Source organism: Ascaphus truei, chromosome 5 (assembly GCF_040206685.1).
Source record: "Ascaphus truei isolate aAscTru1 chromosome 5, aAscTru1.hap1, whole genome shotgun sequence".
Taxonomy (NCBI): Eukaryota; Metazoa; Chordata; class Amphibia; order Anura; family Ascaphidae; genus Ascaphus; species Ascaphus truei.
Window position 1 is genome coordinate 116,602,083 of NC_134487.1, and position 25,000 is coordinate 116,627,082.

A 25,000-nucleotide genomic window follows, 5' to 3' on the forward strand; every position below is an offset into this window, starting at 1 on the left:
CAACCGGAATTTTCTCCCCAACAGGTAGTATTTGAGCGTCTCTACAGCCCACTTTATTGCGAGACACTCTTTCTCTACTATGGAGTAATTTTTCTCCTGGGGATTTAGTTTCCTACTTAAATAAAGGATGGGGTGCTCCTCACCTTGAGACTCCTGGGAGAGTACCGCCCCCAGCCCTACCTCAGATGCGTCGGTTTGGACTACGAACTCTTTGGAGAAGTCAGGTGTGACCAACACTGGTTGGGCACAGAGAGCTTCTTTCAGGCTTCTAAAGGCCTGTTCGGTTTCGGGGGACCACTTTACCATTAGCGGTCCTCTTGCTTTTGTGAGGTCAGTTAGTGGGGTTGCCTTAGTTGCAAAATTGGGAATAAACCTTCTATAGTACCCAATTAAGCCCAAAAAGGTCCTTACTTGTTTTTTTGTAACTGGCCTTGGCCAATTTTGTATCGCCTCCACTTTGAGTGTTTGGGGTTTGAGTAAACCTCTGCCAATAGAATATCCCAGATACTTGGCCTCCTCCAGACCAATAGTGCATTTAGCGGGGTTAGCAGTTAGTCCAGCAGACCGGACTGCGTCAAGCACAGCTTGGACCTTTGGAAGGTGGGATTGCCAATCTTCACTATGGATTACCACATCATCCAGGTAGGCGGCAGCATACCGAGCATGTGGTTTTAAAATTTTATCCATCATTCTTTGGAATGTGGCGGGAGCTCCATGTAAGCCAAAAGGCAACACCTTATACTGAAAGAGGCCGTCTGGGGTTGAGAAGGCTGTCTTTTCTTTTGCCCTTTCTGTGAGGGGAACCTGCCAGTACCCTTTTGTTAGGTCTAAGGTTGTGAGATATCGGGCTTTGCCCAGTCTCTCTACAAGTTCATCTACCCTGGGCATAGGATAAGTATCAAATTTTGACACCGCGTTTAGTTTCCGGTAGTCATTACAAAACCTTGTTGTACCATCTGGCTTTGGGACTAAGACTATAGGGCTGTTCCACCCACTTTGGGATTCCTCAATTACACCTAGTTTTAGCATTTTTTTAACCTCTAAACTTATAGCCTTTCTTTTGGCCTCTGGGATTCGGTACGGTTTAAGGTTAACTCGGACCCCCGGTTCAGAGACTAGGTCATGTTCAATTACGCTAGTTCTACCTGGCCGTATAGAGAAGATTTCTTTGTTTCTTCTCACTAAATTCTGAACCTCTCGTTTCTGATGAACAGACAGGGTTTCAGCTATGCTAACCTCTGGGTCAGTTTCTTGATTCTCTGACGGACCTGGGGGTACTAGGGTTAACAAGACTTCTCTATCTTTCCAGGGCTTGAGTAGGTTTATATGGTACATTTGCTCAGGTTTCCTCCTACCTGGCTGTCTTACCTTATAATTTACTTCTCCCACTCTTTCCAAGACCTCATATGGCCCATGCCATTTAGCAAGGAATTTACTCTCCACGGTGGGAACCAGAACTAGTACCCTATCACCTGGAAAAAAAATTCTGACCCTAGCACCCTTATTATACGTATTCCTCTGTGCTTCTTGAGCTTTCTCCATGTGTTCCCTCACTATGGGTAGGACTGCAGCAATGCGGTCCTGCATCTGGGCAACATGCTCTATTACACTTCTGTAAGGGGTAACCTCGTGTTCCCAAGTCTCTTTGGCTATATCCAGTAAGCCCCTTGGGTGTCGGCCATACAATAGTTCAAACGGGGAGAAGCCTGTGGATGATTGGGGAACTTCCCTAATGGCAAATAACAGGTACGGTAACAAACAATCCCAGTTTTTCCCATCTTTATCAACCGCCCGCCGTAACATGCTCTTTAAGGTTATATTGAACCTTTCCACTAAACCATCTGTTTGTGGATGATAGACTGAGGTTCTGAGATGCTTGATTTTTAGGAGTTTACATAGCTCTTTTGTTACTTGGGACATAAATGGTGTTCCCTGGTCAGATAGAATCTCTTTAGGAATCCCGACCCGGGAAAACAGAACTACTAACTCTTTTGCTATGTTTTTAGCTGAGGTGCTACGTAGGGGAACTGCCTCCGGATATCGGGTGGCATAATCTAATATTACCAATATATGCTGATGTCCCCTAGCAGACTTTATTAGGGGTCCTACTAGATCCATAGCAATCCGGTCAAATGGTACCTCTATTATGGGAAGGGGTACCAATGGGCTGCGGTACGCCTTGAACGGGGCGGTGATCTGACATTCTGGGCATGAGGAACAATAATTCGTAATTTCTGCCAGAACCCCAGGCCAATAGAAGCTTCGGAGAACCTTTTCTTTTGTCTTTTCCACTCCTAGGTGTCCCCCCAATGGATGACTATGTGCGAGGTGTAATACTACGTTACGTAATGTCCGTGGTACCAACAATTGTTTAGTTGTAACTGATTTCCTTTTATCAACCCGATATACTAGGTCGTTCTCTACCTTGAAGTAGGGGTAAGCAAGTGACCTATCTGGTTGGCCAGGAGTACTATTCTGGTCCCGTATATTTCCCCTTGCTACCGCTAATGTGGGGTCCTCCCACTGGGCCTTCTTAAAACTCCCAGGACTGACCTCTAGGTCAGCGAGGGTCTTATCCGGTTCTGGGGTGGTAAGTGTCTGCTCAACATCTTGATTTGGGGTATTCCCTACCAAAGTAGTGATGGGGAAGGGAATTTTACAGCACTCCTCCTTTTCCCCCTTCTTATTTGGGCCCTCGTCAACCTCCATTTCTGAAAAAGGGAAAGGATTTGTTTCTTCTAATACTTCGTTATGATCCGCTATTGAACTCTGGGCGCTATTCTGAGCGGGGGACCACATTTTTAGAAAATGGGGAAAGTCGGTCCCTATTAACACATCATGTGCCAGTTTGGGTACAATACCCACCTTGAAATCTAAAGAACCAAACTCTGTTTCAAAAAAAACATCAACAGTGGAATATTCATGATTATCCCCATGTATACAACAAATTGCCACTCTTTGTGAACTGTTTCCCTGTTTCTTCTTAATGGGCAAGAGGTATTCGGACACTAGTGTGACCATGCTCCCAGAGTCAAGAAGTGCCCGAACCCTCTTACCATTAACCTTTACAAATGCCCACAGATGGTTATTCAAGGGGTCCTCTGGGCTAGGGCCCATACATTGGGACAACAGCGAATAAGGTTCCACGCTGTTGCATTGCATGGGCTCATCATTTAGTGGGCAGATTTTTGCTGTGTGGCCCCTCTCATGACAATTTACACATTTAGGTACATAGTCTGTGTCCCACTTAGAGCCTTTTCCCGGCTCCCCATGTTGGCTATTGCCCTTAGTGTGCGAACCACTGTTGCTGGTGCTGCGTGAAGGTGGTCGCCGCTCTTCAGCGCCCCTTAACCCCGGTACCCTTTTACCGTCTCTGGAAGAGTTCTGGAACCTCGGGTAGTGGGGTTGCTCCACGACTGTGGGTTGCGGGTGCTCTTCTGCTGCATTGTACCTTTCTACGAGGGCCACAAGCTCATCCGCATTGTGGGGGTCACTCCGACTGACCCAACGGCGTAAGGCAGAGGGAAGTTTCCTCAAGAACTGGTCCATGACCAACCGTTCCACGATGTGGCTGGCTGAGTTGATCTCGGGTTGTAGCCACTTCCGGGCGAGGTGGATGAGGTCATACATCTGGCTTCGGGTGGCTTTATCCATCGTGAAGGACCATGCGTGAAACCTTTGGGCGCGAACAGCCGTGGTTACGCCGAGGCGGGCGAGGATCTCGAACTTTAATTTTGCATAGACGTTAGCTTCGGCTGGCTCTAGATCAAAGTAAGCCTTCTGGGGTTCGCCGCTTAGGAAGGGTGCGATTAGACCAGCCCACTCAGCTTCTGGCCATCCCTCTCTCTGTGCCGTGCGTTCAAACGTGAGAAGATAGGCTTCCACATCATCCGAGGGTCCCATCTTCTGAAGGTAGTGGCTTGCCCTGGTCATTTTCGGAACTGGGGCTGCCGCTGCCAGTGGAAGGTTACTGATAGTCCCCCTCAGGATCTCGAGTTCCTGCTGTAAGCCCTGAGCGAACCGCTGTTGCTCCTCTCTCAGCAAGCGGTTTGTCTCTTGCTGGTTTGCATTCGCGTTTTGCAGGGCTTCATTCGTCTGTTGCTGGTTTGCATTCGCCTGTTGCTGGTTTGCATTCGCCTGTTGCTGGTTTGCATTAATCTCTTGCTGGGCTATTAGCAGCTGTTGCTGGGCTGCATTCGTCTGCTGCTGGTTTGCATTAGTTTCTTGCTGGGCTATTAACAGCTGTTGCTGGGTTTCATTCGCGTCTTTCTGGGCAGCGACATTGCGTACCAGCGCACCCACCACGTCTTCCATCTTGTTTGCAGAGGATGAAAAAAACTTTTTTTTTTTTTTTTTTTTCTTTCAAAGTTCTTCAACCCGCAGACCCCCTAGTGCTCTGCCCACATTCTCCACCATATGTGACAAACGGCTTACTCCGGGGCTCCGTCGTTTGTCCGGGACTGTTTAGAACACGGTCTTTTAGGGTAGGTTAAATGATGAGGCGTCACGTACTGTTCCTTTAAACAGGCTATGCCTGGTTTATTCAGTCCCAGGCACTGAGACTGCCACAGTGCATACAACAGAAAACAGATCAAAAACAAAAGCTGCTCACCTGAGCGATAACTTAACTTAGATATCCCTGACTCAGGGTTGGAAGTGGCTTTTCCACTTCCAACAACAAAACACGGTACTTTTGCAGTCTTACACAAATGAACAGAAAGATTGAACCTGTTTGGGGAAGAGGCTTCTCCCCTCTGTAGTTCAGCAGCCTTCCAGCCTCTTGGCTCTTGTGGGGAGACCAGAGCAAACAGGAAATCAGTCTTTCATACCTGATTCCTAATTAGCATGACAGGTGACAGAAATCAGGCAGCAGACAAACTCTGGTCTGGATCTCTCATCCCTCAGTTCCAGCGCTTGCCAAACTGTGGGATGGAGTGTATGTATTATAAGGCTGCACTCCCAGACCAAACAGGATAGAAACTGTCTAGTATCCTGGGAGCCCTATATACGGAATTTATTACCATCCCCTGGTTTCTGTCACAATATATATATATATATATATATATATATATATATATATATATATATATATATATATATATATATATACATACATACAATCACACACACACACACTATATACATATAAAAATCAGACCGGTGGCTTGGGGGGGGGGGGTATGGCTGAACGGCCCGGTCCCTGCATGGGGGAGGTCAGTGCTGCGGGGGCCTGTGCCACGTATGGGGAAAGTGCTGCGGGGGCCTGTGCCACGCGGGGGAGGGCCGGTGTGCTGCGGGGAGGGGGGGGGGTGAGGCTGCAGTGCTGCTGGGAGACATCTGTCTCCCGGTGCTGCTCCTCCAGCGCGCGCGCCGGGTCTCCCTCTCGCTTACTTCCGGCGCTGCCAGCAGGGTGACCCGGCGCCGGCTTCAGAAGTTTTTTTGTTTTTTTTAAATTAACTAACAGCCCTTGTTTCCCGCTGCTAGCGGCCCTGATCACGGCACCCCTCTAGCCAAGCCACGGTGCACCAGGGCGCCGCGGCGCACAGTTTGGGAACCACTGCTCTATAGCCATGTAATGGTGATTTCCAGTCAAACTCAGGACCGGGAATCCTTACAGTGCACACGTGTTCTATGTAAACTTAATTTACCTTAAGTATCCATGGGTAGGGGCAGAAAATTGGGTGGCAGCAAGTCGTAGTTGTGGTTCAACCCCTTGTAGACTTTAAAAGGATTGTATGGCACATACTCGTACTGGGTCTGCACGCAGTCGGATGAGAGAAAAATGGTGGGAGAGGATAGGAAAGGTCTATTCAATAACTTTTGCTATCTGAAATTGCCGATATTAAACATATCCACCCAAGAAGGGTGTAATGCCCAAAACTGGCTTCTCAAGCCGGGCCGCGGTATTCTTTTGAAGCACTCATTAATGCTTAAATTATGTTGAATACAATTCTTACATCCTTTTTTGTTGTTTTTGTAGAAGGGTTACTTGCTACTAATACACTGATAGTTGTCAGAGAGGATTACTTATCCTATCAGAACTTTCCTGAATAGCAAAATATATTAGTGACACAAAGCTTTACGGTGGTCTAGACCAGAAGTGCACAACGTTTTCCTCCTGCGCCCCCCCTGCCTGGTCTCATCCCCTGTTTGCACCCCTACCCCCCTGCTCGGCTCCGGCGTCATGTGATATCATGTTGCCAAGGCAACGCGATGCCACGTGACCCCCATGGCGTCATTTGATGCCGGGTTACCATGACGGCGTGTCACCGAAGACACCACCAAGCCGGCTGAATCAAAGTAGGCTAAAGTTATAGAGGCCACGCGCGGTTCCCCCGGCGTTTACTTTAAATGCTTGGGGGAGAGCACGGGACCTCTGTAATCGCCGCCCCCCTGAAAAACCTCTGGCGCACACCCCAGTTTGCGCACCCCTGGTCTAGACAAGGATTCCTCATTGCATTTCCCAGGCATGTTAAAAACCGGTCTGAGAAACACCCTACTGTAGCCTCTTTTGATTAAAGTATGTACCTCTAGTTTGTTTTTTTGAACAGTACAAGGTGAGATTAAACAAAGCAAAGTCATATCTCAAACTAGACATTTGTAGCGACATTGTTACATTGTATCTTGTATAGAAACACGTGCGAGGACCTCTTCCTTCAGTCGGACCTGGAGGAGGGGTCAGGATCAGGCTTCAAATGGGTGGTGGATGGGAATTATTTCTCCTCACGCTGGAGGCATAATATATACAGCTCTGGCTGAAGTTTTAAAAGAAAACAAGTCATTCAATACACATTCTTCATCTGCAAACAGCACTTCATACAACACACAGACAACAATACTCATGGGATCAGTGTAGAGAATCCGGCAATACCCATCCGGTGCCTCATCGTTACCTACCCCCTCCTCCAGGCACCACGGAAGGTCATTTTCTCCATCGGTGCTATGGAGGCCAAACCTGCTCCTCCTCCTTCTGGCCACTAAGCTATAGTAGGAGGAGTGTGTTCACTTTGCCAGTGTCCCTTTAAACAACAAAGAACTAAGAGAGTTTAAACAACAGTATATATACTTTGTACATAAACACAACATGCAATTATTAATAGGTACCGTAGTCACACACTTACTCTGGTGAGAAAAAGAAAAATGTTCGGTGGGCTATGTGGGGTGGCCTAGTTGTCTGGCTGCCATATCAATAACAAAAGGTTTCTAGACATTTTTTGTGACATTGTTACATTGTATAGAAACACGTGTTAAGTTATTGTACCGTGCACCGCAGGGCAAAGATATTCAGTGCGCCATCTGCCGGACACATACTGAATTGCAATTACATAAATTAATCCCACAACTAATTTTGCTAGCAGGCGACCAGTGGTGAACAAAATGTTCACGCGGCTGTAGTCTCGCACCTTGTCATGGTACCGAAAACAGTAAGTCTGGTCATGTCTGTATGCTCACTATATAGCCTTAGCTTGCAATTGATTAGGTGTTTTGTACAGTTTACCCATTTTTTTATTGTATTGCTCAGGTACCTGTTAGACCATAGCATTTCCCTTCTTTAAAAATTATGTTTTTTAAAGGTTAAGATGTTTGCAATTATATGGGAGAAACATTTTACCATCTGCTGATATTTTTAATAGAAAAAACTAAGTGTCCAAATTGATGTAGCAACATCACGTCTTAAGATTTTGTCATCGGAAAAGCTGGAACTGAACCAATTTGCTGAAAAAAATGACTTGCAACACAAGGTGATCAAAATGAAAAATGGTAAGAAAGTAGATGCGTTAGATACTGTCAGAAAAAAATAAATAGCTGCAGTTTTATTTTAGTCCTGCAATGTGATTGTTTTCTGAAACGGATAAAACATTGAGCGTGAATAGGACAGTTTAACATTGACAGGTCTCAAGTACATTGGACAAAGGCTAGCAATTTTAAACAATGTTTTATGTGAACATAACATTTATGTTAGACCTTATACAGTAGCTTCTATCCCAGATGCAATTTTCTAATGTTTTCTTTTATATATTTTGATTAAAAAAAAGATGACCCCGAGTCTGTGTGGTGGTCTTTGTCATAAACTAATCATATTCTTGGGTGTCCCATTGTTGAAACTAATAATAGATGATAATGGACTCCAGCTACTTCCAAGAGCTGGGTTTCTATGAATCAATAGCAATGTCTACGCCAGTCCAATATATATAGGCCCAGGTGCACTATGCTCCGTTAGGCTATTTAACCTAACGTCAGGTTATTTGTAACACATATCTACTGAAGAGAATAATGTATGTGAAATAATGTATACTTACACATTCTCTTAAAGGCCTGTTTTAGTAGCTTCAATAAGTGACTTAACGCATGGAAAGTGCATCTCTTGCTACTCAGTAAGCTGTTATTGCATGTTAAAATCAACTGTAAACGACTTTTTTTTACATGCATTATCAATCTAGCTCTGACAATCCGAGCAGTACTGTAGGTCAAAAAGGCTGAAACCTGCATTTTTTGTCAGTACCTTCTGTTCAAGTAGCTCAATGCAAAGCGCAGCTGAAATACTCTCTTTTTTTTAACACCACCTAAAGGGTGGAGAAGATAGGATTTGCAATTTGCATCACATGAAGTATCATTTATTTTTACTACATACAGGAGGATTGAAGCAGGGTTTCTATGGAGCTGAACCACATTACTTTCAGGTCCGGGAACCCCCTGATTCCTGAGTTACAGGCCCCACCCAGTATGTGGTGCTGTTATCTCCTGCAAGTTTAAATGTCCCTGTCACGTGACGCGGGACATTTAAACTTGCAGGAGATACCGGCACCCGATACAGGGGGCTGTGCCTTTGGAAGCAGGGGGTCCCTAGACCTGAAAGTCACGTGGTTCAGCTCTTGAGACCCCCTGCTTCTATCATATGTACTACCATTATAAATAAAAAGAGCGCAATCACCTGTAAGAGCTATCCAGGGAGATGCAGCGCCTCTCTGCTCTCCATGCACTGCCTTCCAGACTGGGGAAGTGAAATCGTACCTTAGGTCATTTCGCTTGTAAAAAAACTGCAAACGAATGCGGTATGTAATGGTATAGAAAATGCAATTTGCTTTAGTGAATACTGTTTTGTTTCACAAATTTCATACCGTGAGCTATGAACATGCTAACTTATTCTATGTTGTAAATAAATTATCGAAGCTATGAGAATAGGCTTCTTAGTCTTCCTTCAGTCTTTCATTTATCTCTGTATGTCTCTCTCTGTCTCTCTCTGGCTCTTTGTCTCTCTCGTTATGTTAAGCTAACGCAAGCCTGTGCTAATTTAACCTGATATTGGTGGACTTTAAGCCTTTCATGAACTGGCCGGTCGCCATTTCCTTAGAAATTACCCGTCAATTGGAAATTGCTTTTGAAAATGGTCTGATTAACCTCTCCGCCGGATATAGAATAATCTCCTTAGTGCTTAGACGGGTACAGTTTAGAGATGTGTAAATGGGAGTATATAAAGTCTCACGTGTCCCAATGTGATCTGCACATTGACTTAATGTGTGACGATTTCTTTTGGCAAACGTTATATTCTTTGCATACTATTTGCATGAAAACAGCACATTTTGCCAGGTTTGCGAACTTCAGTGAATTATGCACATCTCTAGTAATTGTATACGCACAATAAAGTTACCCCCCCCCCCCACCACCCCGTCACGAACATTGAATGTATAGGCCTCTAATGTGGTTGTATGGGTTACACTTTCAATGGAATGAAAAAATAGAAGAATTAATTGAAGTTCTCAATATTTGATGATTGTGATTCAAGTTTAAAAAGACCCTTTTGATTCATTATTCTTTAGCTTTACTCTGTATCTGGATGCATAATAGATTAAAGGGATTAGAGGTAGGGTTTTTAGAAAGTAAATATTACACTTCAGCAACAAAAGAAGATATTTGTATGCAGCTTACTGTAGCCATGTTGCTGAAGAGTTTCTCATCTAGTTTCTTGCTTTGAGTCCAGTTTTATATTTGTTTTCTACCTTCCTCTTCTAGGCCAGTGCTTAGCTTAACTGTGGGCTAAACACAGATAAAACTTAAGCAGGTGCAATATTGAATTTGTTCTTCTGTCCTATATTGGTTAGTAGTCAGAATGAGTGACATCAGCCTACAGTATTTGACCAAGTACTGTAGGCAGCAATTACAAACCTTTTATTATTAATACATAAACAATAAGAAACATTGACACACTGTTTTGGTCTTAGAATTCTAAACCAGAAAAGCATGGCCAATGTGGGTCATACAGTACCTGTTTTTTTTGTTGTTCCTGGAGTTTTTCCTTTTGCCCCCCCAAAAATATACAGTGCCACAGATTATTTTTTTTCAGAACACAAACCAAGTTAGAAAACTGCTACCTGAGACCAAAATGATTGCAAAACCCCAACTGAAGAACACAATCTGCTGCTTTGGTTTGGACTAAAATTCTACAAATTATATATATATATATATATATATATATATATATACACTGTATATAGTATATGTATACTACACTGTATATAGTAATCTACAGTATGTACATCATCTATTTGGAGAGATGACATGATGTTATCTCTTTTAATTATATTTGATCACACTTAATCATCCTCCTGTTGCCACATCTTGCAGCTTCATTGCAGCAGGCATGATGTCTATGCACACCTTGATACTTTTCTTGGTATTATACCTACTCTACCTTGTAAATCATAATAAGAGGATAAGGGTTGAGCTAAGTAACAAGGTAATCTGAATAACACTTACAGAATGATCAAGTTTCTAAAGCTCATAGGTATGGGCATAGGAAGAAGGAAACGATACTGTAGCTTATCAAGAAGCGAAAGGAGACAGGAGAAAAACAACACAAGACGTGAAAGGAAGAGTAAATAATTTGTTGTTTTTCCCTTACTTTTCAGAGATGCAGCGGCTCAGAAAATCTTATGATATGATATGCTGTCAAAAATGGGTCAAGCATGCACGGAAAGTTCAAAGTAAAACTAAGGACATTATACAGCAGAAAATTAAAGATTGTTTTGACATCGTTGTTGTGCCAAGGTAGAGTAATTATTTGTCCGGATCTTTTTTTCATACATTGTTTAGTTATTTAACTGTTCTGCATGATAAATGATCATAACTCTTAACATAAACTGTTTGTGATTCACATACTATTTTATACTTTAAAGACTTCAAGTAAATGAATGACCATGGATGTGCAGTAGAGACATCATTGTTACAGTAGAACTAATAGTTTGCATGCATTTTGTATTAAGTCACATTAAGACATTACTCTGCTTACAGAGTACTTTGATTGTGAAACCCCTGTGATGTTCAGGGCCGCAGGACTAGAGTTTCCACAGGCCCCCCCCCCCCCAACTGTTGGGCCTTGCGAGGCCCTCCCTTTTTCTTACACACCTCGCTCTCTCACTCACGACTTCTCTTGCTCGTTATCCCCGTCTTACACTCTTGCTCTCTCTCCCCCACCTCCCATTCGCTCACCCTCCCCGTCTTCCTCTCTCTCTCTTTCTCTTCCTCTCTGTTTCTCTTCCTCTCTCTTTCTCTTCCTCTCTCTTTCTCCTCTCTTTCTCCCCGCCCCAGCAGCTAGGGGGGCTGGCAACTGGGTACAGAAATTGGATCCAACTTTAAGCACCAGGACCCCCGCAGCTGCCGGGTGTTGGGACAGTTGTCCCGGCTTCCCCGTGGGCCTGGTGATGTTTATAAATCAAATGATCAGGTAAAAGATCAACTGTAAATAAGTCAAATTAACAACATTTTTGTAATCATTAGATACATTGTAAGTGTTTTCCACTGAACGCCTACTCTTATATTTCTTTGTGCCATGCATTTTTCTTTTTTACGGTATGCCGTGTTGACGTTAAAATGGATCAGTCCGAAAAATCTGCTTGATCAGATCAGATCTCAGGCTGAATCAGTTTTGGAATTCTCCCATTCAGAAGAAGTATTCTGGACCTTACCATGTTTTACATACTGTATTGTTGCCTTCATTTTCCCTTTAAAAGAATATGCTCTGTCCTCTTTAGAATGCCAAAGGTCTTGATTGTATTTTTTCTTTTCACCACCAGTAATTTCATGTTATGTCGACATATTTTGTTGAAATATACTATCTAGTCTTACAAAATTGTGATCTAATGTTCAGTATATTCCAAAATTAGATTAGAGATTGGCAAACTTCCCAAAATTCAGTTTGTGGGGTTTTGCTTCTCAGAACTTTTTAAAAAGTTAGAAAATTCTCAAAAATTAAAGCAAATTTCTCCTATTTCTCCATTGGATCTATTTAGTGTGGAAAAGAATTCCAATATATATATATATATTAGAACAGCTGTTTTGCACCCAAATTTTAGAATTTTTAAATAAAATACATGAATTGCAATTTTGTTCAAACTTTGGTAAGTTCATTGCAAGAATTTGAAAATACAAAAAAAAAAAACGATTTTCACAGCAAATTTGAATTTGGCATATTTTTCACCCATTGATATTCAAAATTGCAGTATTTTTAATAGGGATACGTTCCATAATGTGAATGAATGGACAATGAATAATTTCATTTGTGGCTGCAACTGACCAACTGCTCTAAGGCTGCTGTCCCAGTGACTAAGGCGTGCGCTGTGCGTTCAACCTCCTCTCCCCCAGTTAGGCCGGTCCTAGTTAGTACCCTGTCGTGCACCTTTCCCCTGCAGATTTTCAGGCAGGCTGTGAAATTTGACCTCAAAGTTTGCGATGAAGGCGTGGCCACGACCCCGCAAACCCAGCGCCACGCCCCCTCCCATCGCAGACGTTCCCTCTCCCCTTAGACCGCAGATCGTGGTGTAGCGCTCTGCACGCGCCGCCCCCCTGCCGGGCGCGAATGCCACAGTGCTGACTGGGGACAAACCCTTACTGTTATCACTGTTCTAACTGTCCTAACTGTTTTAAATGCAGCAGCCCTATTGGCTGCCTGGCAACATGTGGTCTGCAGCCCGAGGCTGCTGGGACTTGTAGTTCCCAGCGGAGCTAGTACATAATGGCCGCCGCAACTAAGCTCCTTTGCGCATCCTGCCGCACACTCCCCAGCCTCCGCTTCATATGGAAAGGTAAGAGGACAAACAGGGGACAAGGGGGACCCAGGCTATATACTGAATGTACTAAAAAAACGGAATTTCCAAACAAACGCTAATATTTGGAGACATATTTTAAAGAGAATAGATTTACCATGTGTTTTCACGGATGGTACAAAGATTTTACTGCACTCTTAATAACCTGGGCAACTTGTGATCCTCGGCAGAGGATCACTACACACACAACGTACAATAATATAGTTCTCAATAATGCGGCGCAGGTGTAAGTCAGTGTCAGTGGTGCATTAGCCATCCAATTCTGGGTATATTGGCTATTTGGGATGGTGCCAGCACATCGTGGGAGCTCTTTGTGTACTAACTGTTGCAGGTTTGTACTTCGAAAGGGGTTCTTCAGTACCGCTGTGCCTTGTAGCCATTGAAGGTTCCCTCCAACAGCGCTCGAACACTCGATCACATCCCGGCTGGAATTTTTGGCTACTGCTACCATGTGCAAACTCTACAATCCTTGACTGAATCTGATAGCACTCAGATCTAACTCAACATGGCTGCCCCCTTTTTAAAGGCTCCTCTCCCTCTTAGAATCTCCTCTTCCACAGCCATTATTATTGGCTGCTCTGATATCCATTACTGTCACATTTCCAGAGCACATTGGAGAGGAACCGGCCAAGGGACAGTATGAGTGTGTGGAGCTCATCACACAGGCGGCTACAAAAAAATCCCTAGAAATAATAGCAGCTCGACTGCCAACGGTAGCTACCAAATCTAATCAAAGAGAAAATCAATAAATAAAGCAGCAGCACTCCTTTGCATAAAAACAATATGTTATTTATAAGCCTATACCTAGCCGCTGCCCACCCCCCGAGGTCCATACTGTACATATCCCACAAGGCCAATACCTCCATCTCTCCCCCATACCACCCAAGCCCATACCTCTTTATATCCCCTCTTCACCGCCCAAGCCCATACCTCCTTCTACTCTCCCCCCATACCAATGTTTCCGTGCAGTAGTGTGGGACTATAAAAAAATATTTAACACATACTGTAATTTATAACAATAATTCAGATTATTTATTTTCAAAGAATTTCACTTGATTTGTTTGTTAAATTGCCTAATTCTAAATCTACATCAAAACTACAACAAATTAAACATCAAATAATGTTTTGAAAGGATCGGGATTAACAAAAGAAAAAGATTAGAACAGGTTAGGATCGACAATAAAAAATAGGATTGCACACAAAAATAAAGAAAAAATAAGTATTTCAAAAAACATATTATACGGGGCACCTTAATGAGGTGCACTGTTGCAACAAGGGTCCCACTTCCTACTTCGACCCTACAGAGAATAATGCATTCAAATTCCAGATACACACCACAATATGCTCTCACTGCTCTGAGCCCGTTTGATGAAATATCTCAACATGAAACGTTCCATAAGGCGACTCACCACAGTGACACGGGAGTAGTCTATGTGAGCTCAGATCTGCTGGCTCATGAGACTAAGGACATTGTAGCTAAATTATCCTATTGTGATATGCTTGTTTGTGACATGACTATATCACTCCTCTAATTCAAATTTTAATTGCTTGTTTTATTGTTTTGATATAAGGAATAAACTGATAAAAGTGGAAAGGTTTGTGTGGGCCTGGAATTGCATTCCATTTTTATGCAACAGGTTGAGATAAAAAATTAATATTAGCAACTTCATTTTCAGGGTCAAAATAATTCTCCTTAACAAGAAATATACCTTGTTTAAAATGTGGCCAATTTAGTTTTAATTGACAATTGATTGTCACCGATCTATTCTTACACATCCAATGACTAATATGAGATTTAAAATCTGCTAGTCAGAGGTCTCCCCTTGTTTTTAAATTACCACTCTCAGTAGCAGGTTTCACACATAGGATCTCTGTGTAAATGTAGTTTCAAGAGGTGTTTAATGAAGATGTACTTCCTTCTAATAATTAGGGAAGTAAGAAGGAAAAAACACTTACTTTGAAATTTTACCTGTTCAAAATGCCCGTCCTTTATTTTTAGAATTGATGTTCTATTTTTGGATTCCAATAGCCAGTCTATTTTCATAAAACACATGGTAAATCTATTCTCTTTAAAATATGTCTCCAAATATTAGCGTTTGTTTGGAACTTCCGTTTTTTTAGTACATTCAGTATATAGCCTGGGTCCCCCTGGTCCCCTGTTTGTCCTCTTACCTTTCCATATCAAGCGGAGGCTGGGGAGTGTGCGGCAGGATGCGCAAAGGAGCTTAGTTGCGGCGGCCATTAGGTACTAGCTTCGCTGGGAACTACAGGTCCCAGCAGCCTCGGGCTGCAGACCACATGTTGCCAGGCAGCCAATAGGGCTGCTGCATTTAAAACAGTTAGAACAGTTAGAACAGTGATAACAGTAAGGGTTTGTCCCCAGTCAGCACTGTGGCACGCGCGCCCGGCAGGGGGGCGGCGCATGCAGAGCGCTACACCACGATCTGCGGTCTAAGGGGAGAGGGAACGTCTGCGATGGGAGGGGGCGTGGCGCTGGGTTTGCGGGGTCGTGGCCACGCCTTCATCGCAAACTTTGAGGTCAAATTTCACAGTCTGCCTGAAAATCTGCAGGGGAAAGGTGCACGACAGGGTACTAACTAGGACCGGCCTAACTGGGGGAGAGGAGGTTGAACGCACAGCGCACGCCAAGGCGTGCGCTGTACTAGTCACTGGGACAGCAGCCTTAGGGCAGTTGGTCAGTTGCAGCCAGAAAGGAGAAAGGGAAGGTAGGGTCTGGGTGTCAGTGGCATCCAGACTAGGCCAGATTAACCCTTTAGGTCCAAGATAGGCACCACTCGCCTAATCAGATTGTGGTTGCTACAAGGAAAACCCCTAGCTAGGGACATTTCCCCTGTAGCTGTACACAGTTAGTCTAAAGTGCCATTTGAAGACGCCGCGCAGTGATTTGCGGACTGTGGTCTGGGGCAGGACCACCACCACAATATCATAGACTATCAAAGGTGAGACCCTCCTACCGGAGTTCACCCCACAAAGAGGCGGAGGCTTCGCTGACATTGACGTCACTGGATCAGTGGATACCTTTTGCTCTTTGGCCATACCTGGGTGCTGGAGCACCTGGGCAGGTACCTCACAACATGCACCAACTATAACACTTTCAGTTACTGTGGGCAGCGCTGTCTCACACTTCTGGGTGGGTTGGCTTCTGTGGACACTGGGTTGGGGGGGGAGGGGTGTCCAGGGCATCTCTGTACATTGGGGGACAGTCTCACCAGGGCAGGGTGTGTGTGGGTAAGTCCGAGCGAGGTCACGTTCTCTGGTTATTGTTTTGACTATTGCATGTCAGTAAACTTGCTATTATAAACATATTTATTGCATTGGTTCCTGTAAAGTAGGATAGTAGGATCCCGTACAGGTGGAGGCACTGTCACCCGACGGATCAGGCTCTCCCCAGGTCCCAGTAGCGGAGGCCCAGGACTCCTGTTAGCCGCAGGTAACGTACCACACACACAGCCGCCATATCTCCCATGGTGTGGGGGAAGTGTGCTACATATACAAAAAAGCAGAATATATGAGGACTCTAATTGCAGAAGTCAGATAGTAAACACTGATATATCTCCTGTATTTACAATGAATAACAGAAAGCTAGTCAGATTGCTGCAGGTACAGTAGTTGGGTCAGAATCTTAAGGCTTCTGAAACTATTAAAATATGATGTTCTTCAACACATACAGTTGTGTGAAAAAGAAAGTACACCCTCTTTGAATTCTATGGTTTTACTTATCAGGACATAATAACAATCATCTGTTCCTTAGCAAGTCTAAAAATTAGGTAAATACAACCTCAGATGAACAACAACACATGACATATTACACCGTCATGATTTATTTAACAAAAATAAAGCCAAAATGGAGAAGCTATGTGTGAAAAACTAAGTACACCCTTACTGCTTCCATAGGAATTAAGATGCTAAGTAGCAGACAGGTGCTGCTAATCAAAATGCCTTTCATTAATTGATCATCAGCAAGTGTGACCACCTCTATAAAAGCCGAAGTTTTAGCAGTTTGCTGGCCTGGAGCATTCAGGTGTGTGTTAACACAATGCCAAGGAGGAAAGACATCAGCAATGATCTTAGAGAAGCAATTGTTGCTGCCCATCAATCTGGGAAGGGTTATAAGGCCATTTCCAAACAATTTAAAGTCTATCATTCTGCAGTGAGATAGATGATTCAAAAGTGGAAAACATTCAAGACAGTTGGCAATCTTCCCAGGAGTGGACGTCCCAGCAAATTCACCAAAAAGTCAGACCGTGCAATGCTCAGAGAAATTGCAAAAAACCCAAGTGTTACATCTCAGACTCTACAGGCCTCAGTTAGCATGTTAAATGTTAAAGTTCATGACAGTACAATTAGAAAAAGACTGAACAAGTATGGTTTGTTTGGAAGGGTTGCTAGGAGAATGCCTCTTCTCTCTACAAAGAACATGGCAGCAAGGTTTAGGTTTGCAAAGTTGCATCTGAACAAACCAAAAGACTTCTGGAACAATGTCCTTAGGACAGATGAAACCAAAGTGGAGATGTTTGGCCATAATGCACAGCGCCACGTTTGGTGAAAACCAAACACAGCATATCAGCACAAACACCTCATACCAACTGTCAAGCACGGTGGTAGAGGGGTGATGATTTGGGCTTGATTTGCAGCCACACGACCTGGGAACCTTGCAGTCATTGAGTCGACCATTAACTCCTCTGTGTACCAAAGTATTCTAGAGTCAAATGTGAGGCCATCTGTCCGACAGCTAAAGCTTGGCCGAAATTGGGTCATGCAACAGGACAATGATCCCAAGCACACCAGCAAGTCTACAACAGAATGGCTGAAAAAGAAAAGAATCAAGGTGTTGCAATGGCCCAGTCAAAGTCCAGACCTCAACCCGATTGAAATGCTGTGGCGGGACCTTAAGAGAGCTGTGCATAAACAAATGCCCACAAAACTCAATGAACAGAAGCAACGTTGTAAAGAAGAGTGGGACAAAATTCCTCCACAACGATGTGAGAGACTGATAAAATAATATAGAAAACGATTACTTCAAGTTATTGCTGCTAAAGGTGGTTCTTCAAGCTATTGAATCATAAGGTGTACTTAGTTTTTCACACATGGCTTCTCCATTTTGGCTTTATTTTTGTTAAATAAATCATGACACAGTGTAATATGTAATGTGTTGTTCATCTGAGGTTTTATTTACCTAATTTTAAGACCTGCTAAGGAACAGATTATTGTTATTATGTCCTGATATGTAAAACCATAGAATTCAAAGAGGGTGTACTTTCTTTTTCCCACCACTGTAGGTTACCAGTCTCTTATATACAGTTGTCTACTTCTCTACATATGCTAAAGCTTTACCATCCAAATCATAATTAGACAGGTAAAAATATATATTTTTCCTTTCTAAACTTCCTTAAAGCTGAACCCCATTAATTTCAGTGCTCGAACCACTTGCTTCCAGAAATACTTACCTCTGAAGTGGGTGCCGGTATCTCCTGCAGTTTTCTGCAGTTTACAGCTCCCGCATCACATGGGCCAATAGGAAGCTGCAGTGGGTGACGTCACGGTTTCCTATTGGCCTGCTGGGCCCAGGAGCTTTGAAAATTGGCCATAATGTGAACCCTGGGGTGGCTACCGGCACCCACTATGAAAGTAAGTACCCCCGGAAGCAGGGGGTCCCCGAGCTGAATTGAATGGGTTTCTGCACCGGAAACCCCCTGCTTCAATACTGTATAAAAATGGGGGGGGGGGGGTGTAGATTTTTTAAATCTACCCTTGACAAAATTAACATTTTGCCTACGTTTTTGAACCAGGTGACATTTGGCAATTTTTCATTCACGAAAGATATTGACAAAGCAAACAAACAGTTTTGAGACAAATTTAGGATTTAGCATTCAAGACCCTACAGTAAATTAGGGCATTTGCTGCAGAGAAGAAAAGATGAAGGGAGAAGAGAGATAATTCATGTGGAGAGTTATCTGCGCACACATAGGTGATACCTGGGAAATATAAATAATTTAAATATATTTTGTTTATTTAAATTATTTCTCAAGTATCGCAGGTGTGTTAACAGGTATCTTTTCATGTGCATTATAAGGCCAGGTCCCTGCTGCCTGCTATAGCGCCCACTGTGGCGGGGACAAGAGCCGCCCCTCAATGGGGCCGGGCCCACTGAGAGGGGCAGTTTTTCATACAGTCAAGAAAATTGTGAGCAATACTAGCAACGGAGTGCTAGGCCACGCCCCCCCCGGCGGTTCAGCCAATGAGGGCGAACCTGCAGGGTGACGTCATGGCAACGCCCCCAGTCACTCCCCCGTCACGCCCCCAGTCTGTCCCCCTGCAGCTCACTGCAGACCGGGGAACTCGGCTGCACGTACCGCCAGCATGTCAGGCGCATGTGCAGAGCAGACAGTGGGGCCGTAGTGACTAGGAGTTTTATAAGTAAATGGGTCCTCTACTAAGGTGAAGATAGATCTGTAAACACACCTGAGATACCTGGGAAATAAACCAATTTATATATGCAAAATATATTCAAATTATTTCCATTTCCCAGGTTTCTTAGGTGTGTGGACAGGTGTCTATTCATGTGGATTCTCTCTCTCTATCTAGCAAAAGCTTTTGTGTGTGTGTATACATACATACATACATACAAACATACAAACATGCATACATACATACATAAATACATACATAACCCAAAGGCTTTTGATACGGTTTCACACAAGAGGTTGGTGTACAAAATAAAGCAAATTGGACTCAGTAATAATATATGCACCTGGATTGAAAACTGGTTAAAGGACAGACAACAGAGGGTTGTCATAAATGGAACTTTTTCAGGTTGGGCTAAAGTCGTGAGGGGAGTACCTCAGGGATCGGTACTGGGACCCCTGCTATTTAACTTGTTTATTAATGACCTTGAGGTTGGGATCGAGAGCAAAGTCTCCATCTTTGCTGATGATACTAAATTGTATAAGGTAATAGAATCAGAGCAGGATGTAATTTCTCTTCAGAAGTACTTGGAGAGACTGGAAACGTGGGCAGGTAAATGGCAGATGAGGTTTAATACAGTAAGGTTATGCATTTGGGATGCAAGAATAAAAAGGCGAATTACATATCAAATGGGGATAAATTGGGGGAATCCTTGATGGAGAAGGATTTAGGAGTGCTTGTAGACTGCAGGCTTAGCAATAGTGCCCAAAGTCATGCAGTAGCTGCAAAGGCAAACAAGATCTTATCTTGCATCAAACGGGCAATGGATGGAAGGGAAGTAAACATTATTATGCCCCTTTACAAAGCATTAGTAAGACCTCACCTTGAATATGGAGTACAATTTTGGGCACCAATCCTAAGAAAAGACATTATGGAACTAGAGAGAGAGTGCAGAGAAGAGCCACCAAATGAATAAAGGGGATGGACAATCTAACTTATGAGGAGAGGCTAGCTAAATTAGATTTATTTACATTAGAAAAGAGGCGTCTAAGAGATGATATGATAACTATATACAAATATATTCGGGGACAATACAAGGAGCTTTCAAAAGAACTATTCATCTCACGGGCAGTACAAAGGACTCGGGGTCATCCCTTAAGGCTGGAGGAAAGGAGATTTCACCAGCAACAAAGGAAAGGGTTCTTTACAGTAAGGGCAGTTAAAATGTGGAATTCATTACTCATGGACACTGATGGCAGATACAATAGATTTGTTCAAAAAAAGGTTGGACATCTTTTTAGATGAGAAAGGTATACAGGGACATACCAAATAAGTATACATGGGAAGGATGTTGATCCAGGGATTAATCCGATGCCAAATCTTGGAGTCAGGAAGGAATTTATTTTTCCCCTTATGAGATATCATTGGATTATATGACTTTGGGGTTTTTTGTTTGCCTTCCTCTGGATCAATAAGTAAGTATAGATAAAGGATAAAGTATCTGTTGTCTAAATTTAGCATAGGTTGAACTTGATGGACGTACGACTTTTTTCAACCTCATCTACTATGTAACTATGTAACCCCTTGTAAATTCATGCAGCTGAAACACATACACTGCCCCCTGTCTGCCTCCTCTTATGTGTGTGCTGCAACAATACGATTGGACTCTGAAGAGGCGGGGCTAAGGGAGGAACGCCCTAGGACGCTCTGGCAGAGCATGGAGCGGAAAATCTGCTGCTGTCACGCTGTGCTCACCACAAATAAGGCGGGACCACGGTGCTGAGGTGGGAAAGGATATTATGCCACCCACAGCCACGGGGGGTGCGTCTGAAGTGTAGAGTTGGTCAGGGTAGCCGAGTCGGGTTGGAGATGTGCGGATGGTCGATATACTTGCCGGGGTCAGAGGAGGAGAGGTACGGAATGTTGCAGGTACTATTAGCCGTGTTTGGGTTTGGAGAGAGCAGAATCGCCGTAGTCCATTTGCCGAGGTAAGGTTTGGAGAAGAGTGGATCATCGTGGAAAGCCGGGTTGGTACACAGGAAGATAAGCAGCAAGACGAGGCAAGACTGTGGAGGCAGAGAAGAGGTGAGTGCAACGCAACTGGAACTATGCTCAGCCGATTTGCCAATGCGGCAGCTAAGCATAAGTAGGAGAGGAGGGCCAATGAGGAACCTGCAGCTTGGGGGTGTGTTTTCAGCAAGGGCTGTGGTAGGGTAAAGTGCAGGTGCAGGGAGCACCTCTGAGAGTAGGGAGGCGGACCATCAGTGAGGTCAGCGCTATTTCTGGATTGGCACGGTCGCGCACGTGTGTAGTGCGGAGGTTACCAGGCATGGGAGAAGAGCCCCGACCGCGGAGGGAGAATCGGATCTCGGGGGAACACTGGCTTCCGGAGGTGGTGAGCGGGGAGCGCGCCGAGGGCGGCGTGGCTCCCTGAGCCTCACAGCTGCTCCCTGAGAGATCTTAGGGTCAACCAGGAGCCCAATCAGCGATCCCCCTGAGTTAGTGAACACTGGCTAAAGGGAGTAGAGCCCAGCAAAGCATCCATCTGACAGCAGCAGTAGGCATGCGTAGCGACAGAGGGGAGCCTCATCGCAAGCCATGTAAAAGGAGCCGAAATATTTGCAAAGTACAGGCCTGCTACATTCATACACAATCTAAGAGCTCCAATGGTGTACACCGTCCCTTACATGCAGGGTCAGGTGATCACGGGGAGAGACATGGGTACACACCTGCGCAGCCTTTGTGTGAAGTGTTAATATCGAATTACATTGTGTGTGTTCTGAATGATCCTAACGTTTAAGAATCATATTGTTATATTGGTGCCTAGCGATAATTCCATTATAAATACCCTTGTGTTATAAACATTACTGTAGTCTGCCTTTGCCTGATCTACGGACACGTGTGGGGGTAAGGTATATAGAAGGAGGACTTAGGCCCCCGCCTCAGCAGTAAATGTTAGTCTGAGGTAAATTAGAGGGGTTACTTATAATATAGATTCTCACTTATATAGATTATCTGGCATTTCATCAGAACGTTTTGACTAACAAAATGAATCAACATTTTTGCGAATTTTAAAACATTTTTTTTTAAAGTTTAAAAAAAAAAAAAGAAATAACTAACAAACCCAATTTGGGAAAAGTTACAGTGGCTCATCTGTACTTCGGAATGAGGAAATGACAAAATAGGCTATTTCTTTTGATATTTTTTAAATTCATGTTCAATTACAGTGATTTATTTTTTCTTACAGAAGTTTAACTATTGCCAGCATGTGCTCATCATTGGGAATCAATTTGCAGCTTACTGAAGGTTTGGGATTTTACCAACTGTCCCACAAAAAGACACTAACATCTGATTGCAGATTGGTGCTTCAGAAGAGAGATACTCAGGAATTTCTTGAAGACTTTTCAGGGCAACATCCAAAAAGTAAATTTATGCACATTTGTATTTGTATTTTTTATATGTCTAGAGCAGACCACAGACATTGGAAATGGAAAATTCAAACTATGGCATAAATTTATTAAAGGTCGATACAGGAAAGAAAATGGCGTTATCTGTATTTAACAGAAATTGTATTTCTCTATTCTCTAAAGCCATATCATAAGCTTTCACGCTTTCACGCAGCTATATTTTTGTTTACTGCTGCTGTAAGTTAACATTATCTTTAATGGCACCATATGCAAATGAGCCTTCAAATGAGAATTTACCAGCTAATTACTTATTCAGATGCTATTCACTCAACTCTAATACCTGGCGATAATCGGGCTAACACCAATTTTTTTGTGTGCAAATTATTGTCACCTACTTTGGCTGGAGTTAGTCCTATCTTGCCTATGCATATTTTTACATACATACATACTTAATTAGTAAATACATACAAAATAGTAAAATACTGGGCAGCCCCGGTTCACCTTTACCAGACCAGGATATAATACAAGAGAAAAATTGTCCACAGAACTCCAGGTATAGAAAAATAGAAAATAAAAAAGTTTAATTAATCCATCAAGATAAATACAAAAATGGGTGACGTTTCAGGCCACACATGGCCTTTACTCAGGACACTAACATCTGATTGCAGAGTGATTCTTCAGAAGAATTAGTCAGGAATTTCTTGAAGACTTTTCAGGGAAACATCCAGAAAGTAAATTTATGTACATTTTTTTTAATGTGTGTGTATGACTAAGACTAGACCAGACCACAGACATTGGAAATGGAAAATTCTAAATATGGGTGTAAATTTATTAAGGGTCAATACATGAAAGAAAATGGCATTCCTCAAAGGTTCTGTGTGGCCTGAAACGTCGCCCATTTTTGTATCTATCTTGATGGATTAATGAAACGTTTCTATTTTTTGGATACCTGGAGTACTGTGGGCAACACATTTTCTGTTATATACACACACGCACATGCAAGATAACACTAGCCAACCTATAATGGGTGATGGTAAAAATACACAAATATTAACATTGTAGAATATATTAATATATTAAACCCTTTATAGCCCAAGTGCCCAGCTAGTCATGGACAGCCCATGAGTAGCTGACATCTAAAGGCTTTATATTTACACATGGATGTTATGCTTTATTTGTCTGTTACATATTAACTCCTTTAGTGCCGGAAATCATTGGTAGTCCCTGTCGTCAAAATGGTTCAATACGTTTATGCCATAAGGTTTTGTAAAAAAATCCTATTACACAATCCTATTTGTATCTCAAGCATTATTTAACACTGCATTAAAGCAATTTGCATGTACTGTATGTGAGAGAGTAGAATATTGAGAGCCATTTATGAATACGTCATTTTTAGTGAATATTGCCGCAATCCCATTTTCGTTTTAACGCCACATTTTAACGCAGCAACCTTTAGTGAATCCAGTCACTGGAGAGAAGAGAAACAGATGATTGGAAGAAACATATTTGCATAGTATTTCAGGAGTTATCTATTAGACAACTCATTTTCAAATGTTAAAACCTAAATCTACAGTATCCTTCTGCAGCCAGAAGCTTTCCTTCAGTTTCAGTGTTCGCCACTTGTAAAATATACATTTTCATCTTGCTAATGACTTTACTGTGGCTGTGATATTCTGTGCGCTGTTCCCAGGTCATTATTTATTGCCTTAATGAGAGATCCATTGCTAAGGGCTATTTGTTTGCAGGGACAATTGCCTAGGTAATGAGCAATCCCACTGCAACAAATGCTCTTGTATTATACTGTACTTAGCAGCAATTGATATCTAAGACACATTCCTGAAACCTGCAGTTCAACTTAATATTGACTTAGATGTGTTATCTGCCTTCACTTGACATCCCCATTCACATTACTTGTTGCAGTTCTACTGCTTGAATTCTGCTGCTTATTTCATGCTAAAGAATAATCTGAGTTGTGCACATTTTTTCAAGTTTGCGGTAAAAAAATGTTGTGATTTTCACCTTCATTTTACATTTTTCACAAAATGCTTATGAAAGTTTACATGCACA

General features: G+C 43.0%; 1 protein-coding gene across 3 annotated transcripts in view; it reads left to right on the top strand.

Moving 5' to 3' along the window:
- Nucleotides 1-25,000, top strand: part of LOC142495268 (uncharacterized) — a 228,965-nt gene that overhangs the window by 125,179 nt on the left and 78,786 nt on the right. For all 3 annotated transcript variants that reach the window (XM_075600499.1, XM_075600500.1, XM_075600501.1), the window contains 3 exons: nucleotides 7,635-7,761; nucleotides 10,908-11,046; nucleotides 22,774-22,949. In XM_075600499.1, the coding sequence (XP_075456614.1) occupies nucleotides 7,635-7,761; nucleotides 10,908-11,046; nucleotides 22,774-22,949 (442 nt within the window). The remainder of the gene's footprint in view (nucleotides 1-7,634; nucleotides 7,762-10,907; nucleotides 11,047-22,773; nucleotides 22,950-25,000) is intronic.